At 35.2% G+C, this 11,995-nt stretch overlaps 1 protein-coding gene across 3 annotated transcripts; it reads left to right on the forward strand.

Moving 5' to 3' along the window:
- The first annotated feature begins 400 nt into the window (after nucleotides 1–400).
- LOC143266635 (uncharacterized) lies at nucleotides 401–6,423 on the forward strand. Of its 3 annotated transcripts, none has more exons than XM_076542081.1 (5): nucleotides 401–2,074; nucleotides 2,899–2,954; nucleotides 3,062–3,283; nucleotides 4,018–4,304; nucleotides 5,610–6,423. In XM_076542081.1, exons 1-2 carry the CDS (start codon nucleotides 1,286–1,288, stop codon nucleotides 2,902–2,904), a joined length of 795 nt encoding a protein of 264 aa, XP_076398196.1. In that variant the 5' UTR covers nucleotides 401–1,285; the 3' UTR covers nucleotides 2,905–2,954; nucleotides 3,062–3,283; nucleotides 4,018–4,304; nucleotides 5,610–6,423. The 3 variants fall into 3 exon arrangements, with proteins under 3 accessions (XP_076398196.1, XP_076398198.1, XP_076398197.1); XM_076542083.1 differs by lacking the exon at nucleotides 5,610–6,423 and adding an exon at nucleotides 4,423–4,635; XM_076542082.1 differs by lacking the exon at nucleotides 3,062–3,283 and having other exon boundaries at nucleotides 4,214–4,304.
- Nucleotides 6,424–11,995: the final 5,572 nt, after the last annotated feature.

The raw sequence follows: 11,995 nt of genomic DNA on the forward strand, positions 1-11,995 counted from the left end.
AAAAATAAATAAACAAATTGATATTTTGAAATGAATTAAATAAACTAAACAACTAAATCAAACTTTTGAACTTCTTTAATAAACTTTAACAAGGATTAACTTTTAAACTAATATAATGAAACTGAATTAACAAAATGAGTTTTAATATTTGGCTCCACTAAGTGAAGAATACGCGTGTTACTTTCTAGCTCTGAAAATTGAATTTAATTGCATGACGAAAACAGATTTTTAATGGAAAATCAAGGATAATTATGAATTTGTTTCATTTCCTCCAATTAAACTAATATTTACAATTAAAGAGTCATTAATTGGCTGCCTTATCATCCTTCACTTATTAGATAAGAGTATTTACAACTGGTCTATGATTTCAATTTACAATTTATCAAATACACCCTGTGTTCTTCTTCAACTGAACTTTTTACTGTAAACATTTCTTTGTATTAACATGATTGCGCACCCTTCATTCCCGACACCGCACAATGAATGCAATGCGTGACCATAATTGTATATCGATTTTGTACATCGATTGGACATTGATGCATTTGTTTTTGGAGCGAGCGCGAATATGGTAATCGCTTAAGCTGGTTGCGAGGACCGTTGTTATAAATAATTATTCATTCGTTGTTAAGATTTGAGGAATTACGGTTGTATTTTTGAACATTAAATTATTATATTTTCAGTTCCGTTTTATATTCATTCTTCGCCGTCTTCTTACAGTTTTCAGAAGTGGGATAGTGACCGTAGTAAATTATTATTTTGATTTTGTGAAATTCTATATTATAGTTATCGGTAATTTTCTGTTTTGTGTTTTTTTCTTTTTCTTTTGTCTACGGTTTTTGGTGGAATTTCTGAATTTTGAGTTGAATTACGAAGAAGATGGCCGAGTGCAAGAAAGATTTAAGCGAATTTTCCCTTCTACAAATTCAAGAGCTGTTACGAGAACGTGGTTTGGCGATTAGCGGTAATAAAAATGATCTGGTAAGATGCCAGAACGGACGAATTGGAGTTAACAGGTTCGTAGATGAACATAAATTTGTTAGAAAAAGAAAGAGAATTATTGCGAAGAGAACGTGAACTATTGGAACGGGAAAAACGATTATTCCAAAGAGAATGTGTGTCGCCAGTTAGTGGTTCCACAAACACGCAACTATCTGCTAGTTTAAGCATGATCTCAGAAATGTTGAGAGAATTTAATGGTGAGTCGCACGATTTTGAAAATTGGAAACAATAGTTAGAAACTTTACGCACATGTTATCAGCTGAATGATAATTCAGTTAAAATTTGGATGAATTGGAGATTAAAGGGAAAAGCCCTTAAATGGGTTCAAACAAAACCAAATTATCTTGTTTTGTCTGCCACTCAATTACTCGAAGAAATGAAGTTGGTTTTCGATCACCGCCCAAGTAAACTCGCACTACGAAGAGAAATGGAGATTCGAACATGGAACAAAAACGAAACGTTCTACGATTATTACCTTGAAAAAATGATTCTAGCGAATAGAATTAATGTCGATCCAGAAGAATTGGTAGATTTATTAATTGATGGTATCCCGGACATACGGTTGAGGGATCAAGCACGTATGAACTGCTACAAGAGTGCTGAAGAATTGTTACGAGCATTTAAGAAAATTGCATTGGAAGAAAACACTAGTTTTGATCGGAAGAGAGCAGCAACGTCAAGGCATTCAACGCGAGATGGAATAATAGCAACGTCAAGACAGTCAACGCGAGATGAAATAACAGCAACGTCAAGGCAGTCAATACGCGATGAAATAACCAATAAAGAATTTCGATGTTATAATTGCAACACGACAGGGCATTTAAAGAAGAATTGCCCAAAGCCGCTGCGAACGTGGGGATCGTGCTATCGTTGTGGAAGTACTCAACATCGGGCAAATAATTGTTCTTTGAATGCAGCTTCAACATCTAGAGCAGCAGGGACAACCACTTTGAATCTAATCCAGCCAAATTCACCTCGTGATGCGTTTGAAGTTACAATATCATGGGAAGTTAGCGGCGGGAAATATGGTAACCAACAAGTCAATTTAACAGGAATGCTTGATTCAGGATCACCGGTAAGCTTAATTAAAGAGAATTTATTAGAAAATGATTGTTATGAACATGTTTTGCCGAATGATTATTGTTACGCGCGATGGGTAAAATATAAACTGTTTACAGTTATTTACGAAGGTTGTAAATCTTCGTCGACCCATGGCGTTTCCAGAACCTGTTACAGTAGTGGAATATTTCTAAAGTTAATATTATGAAGTAGAATTTTATTGTAAAGTAGAGTTTAGATAGTGGCTCAGAGTCCTCCACACTGGTGTGCCCAGGTCAATGAAGGATGTAGATCATCATCCCACTAGTTATAATGGTTGTTGTGTGTTGTTGTAGTTGATAGTTACAAAGTTAATCTAAGACTGACTAGTTGCCTCTAAACAGCCAGAAAAGAAAGCACGGGAGGAAGTTCAGGACGTGAAGGCGTTGCCAAAAGGGACCAATCCGGACAGATTGTTATTTGTAAAAAAACAGTGATTCCTCCTTTTTCGAAGTCGGTTAAAAAGCAGGCTGTTCAAGAAATTTTGGACAACTTATTAGAGAAAAATGTTGTCGATTGGACATTGATGCATTTATTTTTGGAGCGAGCGCGAATATGGTAATCGCTTAAGCTGGTTGCAAGGACCGTTGTTATAAATAATTATTCATTCGTTATTAAGATTTGAGGAATTACGGTTGTATTTTTGAACATTAAATTATTATATTTTCAGTTCCGTTTTCTATTCATTCTTCGCCGTCTTCTTACATTACAATCTAAATTTTGCGCGTTTACAAGTTACACATTTTGTCGCTAAATGGAGCCGCTTTTACATTATGTTTCGCTTCTTCTATGTTCATACAGAATTAAGTTGGCAACGAATTCCAGCACACTACACCTTCCCCCTCAATTAAAAGAAGGTAAGACCTTTGGGATTAATTTACATTTATTCACATGTACGCACTTTTAAATTTCTAACAATTAAAGTTTTCAAAGGGATTTACTTTTAAATTTTCATCAACTAAAGATTTCGATGGAATTTGAATCGTGGTGGTCTGAGAAAGTGAACTGGTCTGAATCTGTATCTCCTCCGAGGAAAAAGCCTTCTTCAACCATTCCTCCGGGATACCTGGCTCCTTGACAGAATATTTCCGTCCCTTCTCTGAGGAAGAACCACTCGACCATTTCTCCGGGATAATTTCCTGCCCAGCCTCCATTGGATTACCCAAATGATTATTCTAATCTCCGAGTACGTACTCCTCATTCTTTCCTCCAGGATGACCAGTTCCCCCGACAACAGTAGGACAACTGAATGTCGTACTACCATTCCTAATCGTTTGCCACTTATGACCATCGTTGTAACCATCGATTGATGCGTTCACGATTTTTCCCTCGATCCGCATTCTAACTACTTTCTTTATTATCTTCTCCATCTGTCATTAACCGTTTGAGTCCCAGGCGATATTGAAAAATCACTGTCGAAGAATCCTAAACAGCGCAACGGCGCTTTCTCTAAATGAGTACGAAAAGACGCAAAAGCGACGCAAAAGCGACGCAATAGCGTTTGCTTTACTTTACATGTATTATTGCATTATTATAGTATTATTCTACCTATTGTAAAATGTACTATTTACAGTAAAAGGAACTGCGTAATATATTCGCTTCAGTAAATCTGAGCGCACTTCGAAAATCGGTAACACACGGTCAGTTGTCCACAATGTTCGAAATATGCTGGGTCTTCTCGACATAAAATCTCAACAGCACGATCGCGCTGCTTGGGACTCAAACGGTTAAATACTCACTATCTGAGTCATTCATCAAACAATCCATATTATAAATGTTAATTTGGTTATTCATAACGAAAGCTAATACTACTTGCGAGTTAGAGTTAATGATGTACTTATCCACTTCAAAATTCACTATTCTTAACTAAAGCTGATACTACTTTTATATTAAAGTTAATGATGTCCTTGTCCATTTTAGAATTCTCAACCGGTTGATCGCTGCCGTCAACAATAACCTTTTGAGAACGCTTCGAACAAGGACTGAAAGATGAAATTGTAGATTTAATTGGAAAAGAAATGATGAAGTTTCAACTACTAATGACTCTGAATTCACTTCAATTGGATGAATATGATCGCTAACACTTCCTTCTGAATCGTTGAATAATGGATTTCAGATGAATTTAGTGTTCATGATGCAAAAGCAACTGGAAGGTCTTGACCTATTTGACCCTGCAGGCATTTTGTTCTTTTCTCCCCAATTGAATGGTACATCCTTCTTAAGTGGTTGGGTAAAAGATTTTGCTATTTTAGCCATATTCTAAACTAGACATCCACAACATTCTATCAAACCTAAAACTTGCTTAACATTCCTTTTTGGTTATAGGAATGGAAAATTGCTTAACATTCCTTTGATCTGGACACGCAACCTTCTGATCTAGATTTAGACCTTCTAATCTCCTTCTAATTAAGAAGAGAATCTACTTGTTTTTTAACCTCCGCTTTGTAAATTTGTGGAAACCAATATTGTTTAATTTTTACAGGCAATTCATCTGTTGTATTAGTAATATGAAATATTGAATTTGTTGAACTTAAAGTATCTGTTGGCAAATGAATCTGAAATAAAAAGTTATTAATTGTTCCTAATAAACTTGTTTACCACTTGTTCCAATTTAACCGCTTCTGAAATTATATTATCTAAATTTCCCGTTTGATCTTTTGATATGGTTAAACTAATCAGTTGATTCTGTAAACCCCTTACAAACCCATTAATTGCTGTTTGATTTAACACTGTGATTATTCCCGTTTTCTGCTCCGAATTATAATTTCCTTTAATTGCCTCAATTCCTAAGTTAAATTTTGTTAGTAATTCTTGGTCCAAATATGTCCACGATTTCCTCTTTCCCCTGCTGTATTAATTTCAGTTCATCAAATATTGGTCCAAATAGTATCTCTTTATCAATGTAGACTTTAAAATTTCGATTAGTTCGTACATATTATTTGGTTCAGTTCTGTTATTAATGATCTGCTCCGCTAAACCTCCAATTTTGTTCCTAACCAATGCAAAAAAACTTTTTTTGTTCGCTTGGTTCGATTAACGAGTTTGCTAAACGACATTGCTTTGAAAATTTAAATATAGTACACGCAGTCTGCCCATCAAACTTCGGAACCAAGTCCACAGCCAAATTTAATGTTAAATAGGAATTGTTTAGATTGGATTCATTACTACTAATTTGGGTATTATTCGTTTTTTGAGTACTATTACTGAAATTTCCGTCATTTAAAATTGTCGAATTTTCTATCAAGGAGGAAGTTGCTGGTGCCGAGGTACAATTTAATAAGAAATTTGTGTTCGAATGTGTCTGCTCGATATTCAGTTCTTGTACTACTGATACTTGGGTTACTTCAGGTACATCCTGAACTTCGAACCCCCTACACATTCGCAATGAGAATTTTCGCATTTTCTTAATTTTACGATTAAATTGTTTTCTATAAGGTGGCATTTTGTATTTTAAAACTATTCCTTATTTAAATATATTACTTATTGTAATTTATGTAACTCTATTCGTTCAGGCGATGCGTGTGATGGTCCAGGTATTCTTTTGCACGGACGCTGCCACCACACCCCTTGGTATTCACCCAAGCTTCTAGAAAAACCGTGCGGAAAACCTAGGAGAAGGAGCACGCAATCGCCTGAGCCTCGCACGAAAAAAATATTTACAAAGATGACGATCCACAATCTGCTTGTTCCACGCGTGCAAAGTACATTGGATTCAGCAATCCGGATGCCTAGGTCACTCGTCCATCTCGTCCAGCTCCACTTCAAAATGACGGTGCCCCGATGACGATCCTGGGCCTCCGATCCTCTGCGATGATGATGATCCTGGTCCTTTACTCAATGATGATCCCCGTTCTTTGTCCGATGATGATTCTCGTTCTTTGCTTTCCTTCTGACGGTCCCACCGCTGTCACCAAAATTTGTTGCGATTCTTCACGTTGAATTTAGGGATTTTGTTGGCGAGGTCCAATTCTCAAGTAGCGCTATGGGCGCTTGGTTTAATTTGGCGACTTAATCAAACAACAAAAAGGAAAAATAAATAAACTAATTAATGTTTTGAAATAAATTAAATAAACTAAACAACTAAATCAAACTTTTGAACTTCTTTAATAAACTTTAACAAGGATTAACTTTTAAACTAATATAACGAAACTGAATTAACAAAACGAGTTTTAATATTTGGCTCTACTAAGTGAAGAATACGTGTGTTACTTTCTAGCTCTGAAAATTGAATTGAGTTACATGACGAAAACAGATTTCTAATTGAAAATCAAGGATAATTATGAATTTGTTTCATTTCCTCCAATTAAACTAATATTTATAATTAAAGAGTCATTAATTGGCTGCCTTATCATCCTTCACTTATTAGATAAGAGTATTTACAACTGGTCTATGATTTCAATTTACAATTTATCAAATACATCCTGTGTTCTTCTTCAACTGAACATTTTACAATCTAAATTTTGCACGTTTACAAGTTACATATTTTGTCGCTAAATGGAGTCGTTTTTACATTATGTTTCGCTTTTTTTATGTTCATACAGAAATAAGTTGACAACGATTCCCAGCACACAACAAGGTACAAAAATGATCGATTTGGCATGGAATGATAACATTGCTAGTTTGTTTCATCGATTTTTGATCCTTGCCGACTTGATGACCGATCGCGTTTTATGCTTGACTGATTGTAAAGATCTTTCTCATGCTTACGGAGAGAATATCGTACGTAAAAGAAACATATAAAAACAGTAATTCATTGTGAAATAATTAATTTAAAAAATTGAAAGTATTTTAGAAGTTATATTCTCAGACACATTTAAAAATTTCTAATTTTCGTGTGCATTGTCTCAAAACAGCATTGCTAGTACCATCTAACAGTCAAGCACAGAACTATCGGAACATAATAATTAAGTTTCCGTACAATACGGTATATGTTTATGTTTTATTGACACTCACCAATTATTCAAAAAATTGCTTTTTCTTCATCTGGGGCGTATATTTTAATTAACAATTTTATTTACAAAATTTATCTTCCTTTTATAATTAAAATTCGTCAAATTAACTGTTAGAATTAGGTTCAGAAAATAAACCGGCGTGCTGAGATGAACGGAAAAATATTTGTAACATGTATGTGGCTTGACAAAGATTACGCAGTGTTTCATGGACGAACACATAACTGTAACTAACGAACAAAGGATCGAGATGCGTGTTCGGACACGCAGAGCGCAGTTCACTTGTTTTATCCGTTATTCCTAACATTAACTTTTTAAATTCGTAAGTATTAAACTTTGAATTCTAATTACAAATTAATTAACTGATGGAAAAGTTCAATGACAAATATTCTTAATGCTTTCGCAATAACGCCTTATTCTTAACTAACTATTAATAAAATAACGATTTTGTTATAAAAAGATATTTTAAGTTATAAAATTAATAGCAAGTTGACTCTATGTACAGATATAATGGGATTGACATTATCTTAAATTTAACTATATATCTGAAGCGCCCCTACAGATTGCTATCCAGAACTAGAAATTCTTCCAATTTTCTTGTGACGTCTCGGAAATATAGTTACCCACTTTAATATTCGGACACTATAATAATTTATGTTTAATGCTTTATATCTTCCTCAATTGTTAAAATATTTTTTCCCTATTTTTTTACCATATTAACTTATTTATTATAGACAACAGAAACATAAAAAATTATTTTGTAACTGCCACATGTTATTACATATTGAAGGATAAACCAAACGATGCCTACTTTACGCGTTACAAAAATATTCAGACACAATAAACGATTATTTCTAAGAAGCGATCTAATCCGTGGTATACGCCTAAAATGTAAACATAACGGTGGCGTTACCGCCCTACGTTAGTCTAAATCAGTCTAGCTAAAGAAATTGAGCAATAGACATTAAATATTCAAAATGCCACGAAGAAGAGGAAACACAAGTTTCGATAAACGGCAGCTCGTGATATTTAATTACGAAAAAGGCAAAAGCTATCGTCAAATAACAAATTTATTGAATATGAAGAAAAGTACTGTAGCAGATATTGTTACACGATATGAAAAAGAGGATCGGATTGAATTGAAATCTCACAAAGGGCATCCACGCCTTCTCGATTCCAGAGATAGAAGAATTATTGTAAGGCAAATTAAGGATAATCCACGATTAAGTGCACCGCAATTAACGTCGGAATTATACCAGGAAACTGGAAAAAGTGCAAACCCACAAACTATTCGACGGGCACTTAAACAAAGTGGTTACAATGGCCGAGTTGCACGAAGAAAGCCATACGTAAATAAGATAAACAGAAAGAAGCGATTAAACTTTGCAAAAGAATATCTATCAAAGGAAAAAGAATGGTGGCTAGACGTAATTTTTGCTGATGAGAGTAAATATAATGTGTTTGGTTCAGATGGAAGGGGTATAGTGTGGAGGAAAATCAATGAAGAATGGAAATAAAAAAATCTAAGACCAACTGTAAAGCACGGGGCAGGGAGTGTGATAGTGTGGGGCTGCATATCAAGTGTTGGAGTTGGTGAATTAGTGTTTATTGACGAAATCCTAGATAAAAATAAATATTTAGAGATTCTGAAGAATAATTTATTAAAAAGCGCTGAGAAAATGGGAATCCGCAATCGTTTTAAGTTTTATCAAGACAATGACCCTAAACACAAATCGCGAATTGTGCAGGAGTACTTATTATATAATTGTCCAAAAGTGCTGCATCCACCTCCCCAGTCTCCAGACCTTAGCCTCATCAAGAATTTGTGGGACGAACTAGAACGAAGAATTAGGAAAACAGCAATACACTCAAAAAATGAATTAAAAATTCGACTACAAGAAGAATGGAACAATAGTACTAGTGAATATTTAGAGAAAATCATTTCAAACATGGCTAAGCGTATAAGACAACAAGTTATTCATCGTTAGGGATATCCAACAAAATACTGAATTTTTGTTTAATCTTAGATAAAATGTATGTGCATAATGTAGATTTTTGTAGTGTCCGAATATTTTTGTAATGTGTAAAATAGACATTGTTTTGTTTATCCTTCATTACGTAATGATATGTTGCAATAACAAAATAATTTTGTATGTTTCTGTTGTCTATAATAAATGAGTTAACATGGTAAAAAAATTGCAAATAAATAGTTTAATAATTGAGGAAGATATAAAACATTATATTTAAAAGTATTATAGTGTCCGAATATTAAAGTGAGTAACTGTACATCTCGGAAAAATTTTAATTGATTTAGTTTTGATTGATGAAGAATTCATTAGTTTGTATTTTTTTGCTTAATGAATATAATATTAACTAAACATATAGAACTAATTTCATTATTTCTTATTCATGAATGGATGATAACGCAACAATAATTCAAATTTTCGAATTTATTATTTAATTAGCTTTCATCTAACAACTTTCTACTATACCGATGCTATACCGACGCAGTATCGATACACTTGTTCACGACTTGATCGGCCGTCACACTCGAAGTTGTCGTTCTCACTGTCGCGCGCCCGGTATACACACTGTCATTGGTCAGTTTTTAATTATGTACCTCGAAAATGAAGCTCCAAACATTATTTAAGCAAAGAAAAAGTTGTTCATAATCGTCCTATCTACCACCCCTTTTCGGTTCTTATACTAGTTATGGGATACCTATTTAGCATAAGGCAGTGCTCGGATTTAGATGCCCTTTTCGAGCCGATTTCGGAGTCGACGCCTACCGTGCTCCTACTACCGCGCTCGACTGCCCACGTGACGCCGTGCGCCAGGGACGTCGCACGATAGATTTGTCGGGCCATGGGGCCCGTGATTAGAAATTTTCCTTACACTGTTAATAATTATTATTTTTACAGATTATTAAAATTGTTAATACTATGTTTGCATTTATAAACATCTTCCATATATACATATAATAACAATAACACAAGTTATAATAATTACAATTTTGTCAATAGCTTTCCACATCACCCAGGAGGTACTATTGTTGATGCGTTTTTTCTGTGGATATACCATCCCTTGTAGAATCGTGCAAACGACCCAGAATATCAAGAGACTTTTGAAATATTTTCGACTTCTATTTTCCTGCCAAGTCATTGTCGTTCTTCTTATTTAGTGGAATAGGCCTATAGGGGAAACCACTTTAAAAAAACGCATCAACAATAGTACCTCTTGGGTGATGTGGAAAGCTATTGACAAAATTGTAATCATTATAACTTGTGTTATTGTTATTATATGTATATATGGAAGATGTTTATAAATGCAAACATAGTATTAACAATTTTAATAATCTGTAAAAATAATAATTATTAACAGTGTAAGGAAAATTTCTAATCACGGGCCCCATAGCCCGACAAATCTATCGTGCGACGTCCCTGACGCACGGCGTCACGTGGGCAGTCGAGCGCGGTAGTAGGAGCACGGTAGGCGTCGACTCCGAAATCGGCTCGAAAAGGGCATCTAAATCCGAGCACTGGCATAAGGGGATTTATACACTATGCCACTAAAAGGTGCTAGCAACCTTGCCAGGTGGTAGTCGAATTTTTGTGTTTGAAGCTTCCTAGAAAAAAATAGAGGGCACAACCAATTTATTTTTTTTTTTTTATTAAAAAATTACAAAAGACGTGGGGCCACAGCTGGCCCATAAGTATATATACAAATTCTCTCTTAAATGTCCAAGTACATAACTATATATAAAATATACAACATACAACAAATAACACTTGTTAGGAACCGGAGAATAGGAATCGCTATTATCGACCACATTACACCAATCGGCCGTCGTGGCGCTATTAGATGGCGAAACCCCCTCTCCTCATAGGTTCGAGTTATAAAGCGAGTCGCTAGAACCGAATTGTACCTTTTGTGTAACAGAGCGAAATACAGACAAAATATTAAAAGAGAGCGAGTTTTATTACAATAAAATCATACACGGATTTCCACATTCTGGTGCGTGAGCGAAGTTTCAATTCCTTCATTCTCGAGAAAAAGACAAGAGATATCTCTGACCTAAATATATAAAAAAGTTTGACTACGACCAACACCGGCGCCAATTAAATTATTTTTCATCAACAAAAAACATTGGTCCTTCGAGCTGGATTTTCGGAGTAATTAGAGGTGAGCTAATCCCTAAAATTCTAATTCCTAATCCGCTTAAAATATAACAGGATTAACGGTTGTCCTTGACCGCCAGCGCTCAAAAACAAACACTGCAAGTCACTAACGGTCTTATTGTCTATTTTCCTTTTTTCTGGAGTTTCTGAAACAATGGACAAATTCGTTACGAAACAGCTCGATTTATTTAAACGAATAAAATCTACAGTCGAAAATATGAAAAAGAACTGGGAGCGGCGAAAATTACAAAGGGGGTGTTCAATGCTCGACTGGAACTTCTGGAGAAAAACTGGATCGCTTTTTCCGAAACTCATAACGAGCTCTTAGATGTCTTCTCCAAGGAATCGAAGCATTTCTACTTCCAGGAAGACTATATCAGCATCGGGGAAGAAGCATACCTGTCTCAAAAGGCATTTTTACTGGACCTCCAGGAGGAACTTTCTGCCGGTAAGAGCATTCCATCACAAAATCCTTCGTCGCTGCGAGCCTTACCGAAAATAGTGCTCCCTGTATTCTCGGGAGAATACAACAATTGGCCGAATTTCCGTGATCTCTTCCAATCGCTCATCATAGATAACGATTCGCTCTCGCTTGTCGAAAAGCTCCATTATCTGAAAACAAGTTTAACTGGTGAACCCGCTCTGTTACTACAAAACATTTCTGTTACTGGTGATAATTTTGAGCGCACCTAGCGGTCTATTACCGAAAGGTATCAAAATCTACGAGTGCTGATTCACGCCCAGCTCACATCGTTAACGTCTCACCCTACG

This window comes from Megachile rotundata, chromosome 2, assembly GCF_050947335.1.
Source record: "Megachile rotundata isolate GNS110a chromosome 2, iyMegRotu1, whole genome shotgun sequence".
Taxonomy (NCBI): Eukaryota; Metazoa; Arthropoda; class Insecta; order Hymenoptera; family Megachilidae; genus Megachile; species Megachile rotundata.

What these genes read in the sequence shown, in the direction of transcription:
- LOC143266635 (XM_076542081.1), top strand. Translation starts at nt 1,286, where the DNA reads ATGAATTGGAGATTAAAGGGAAAAGCCCTTAAATGGGTTCAAACAAAA.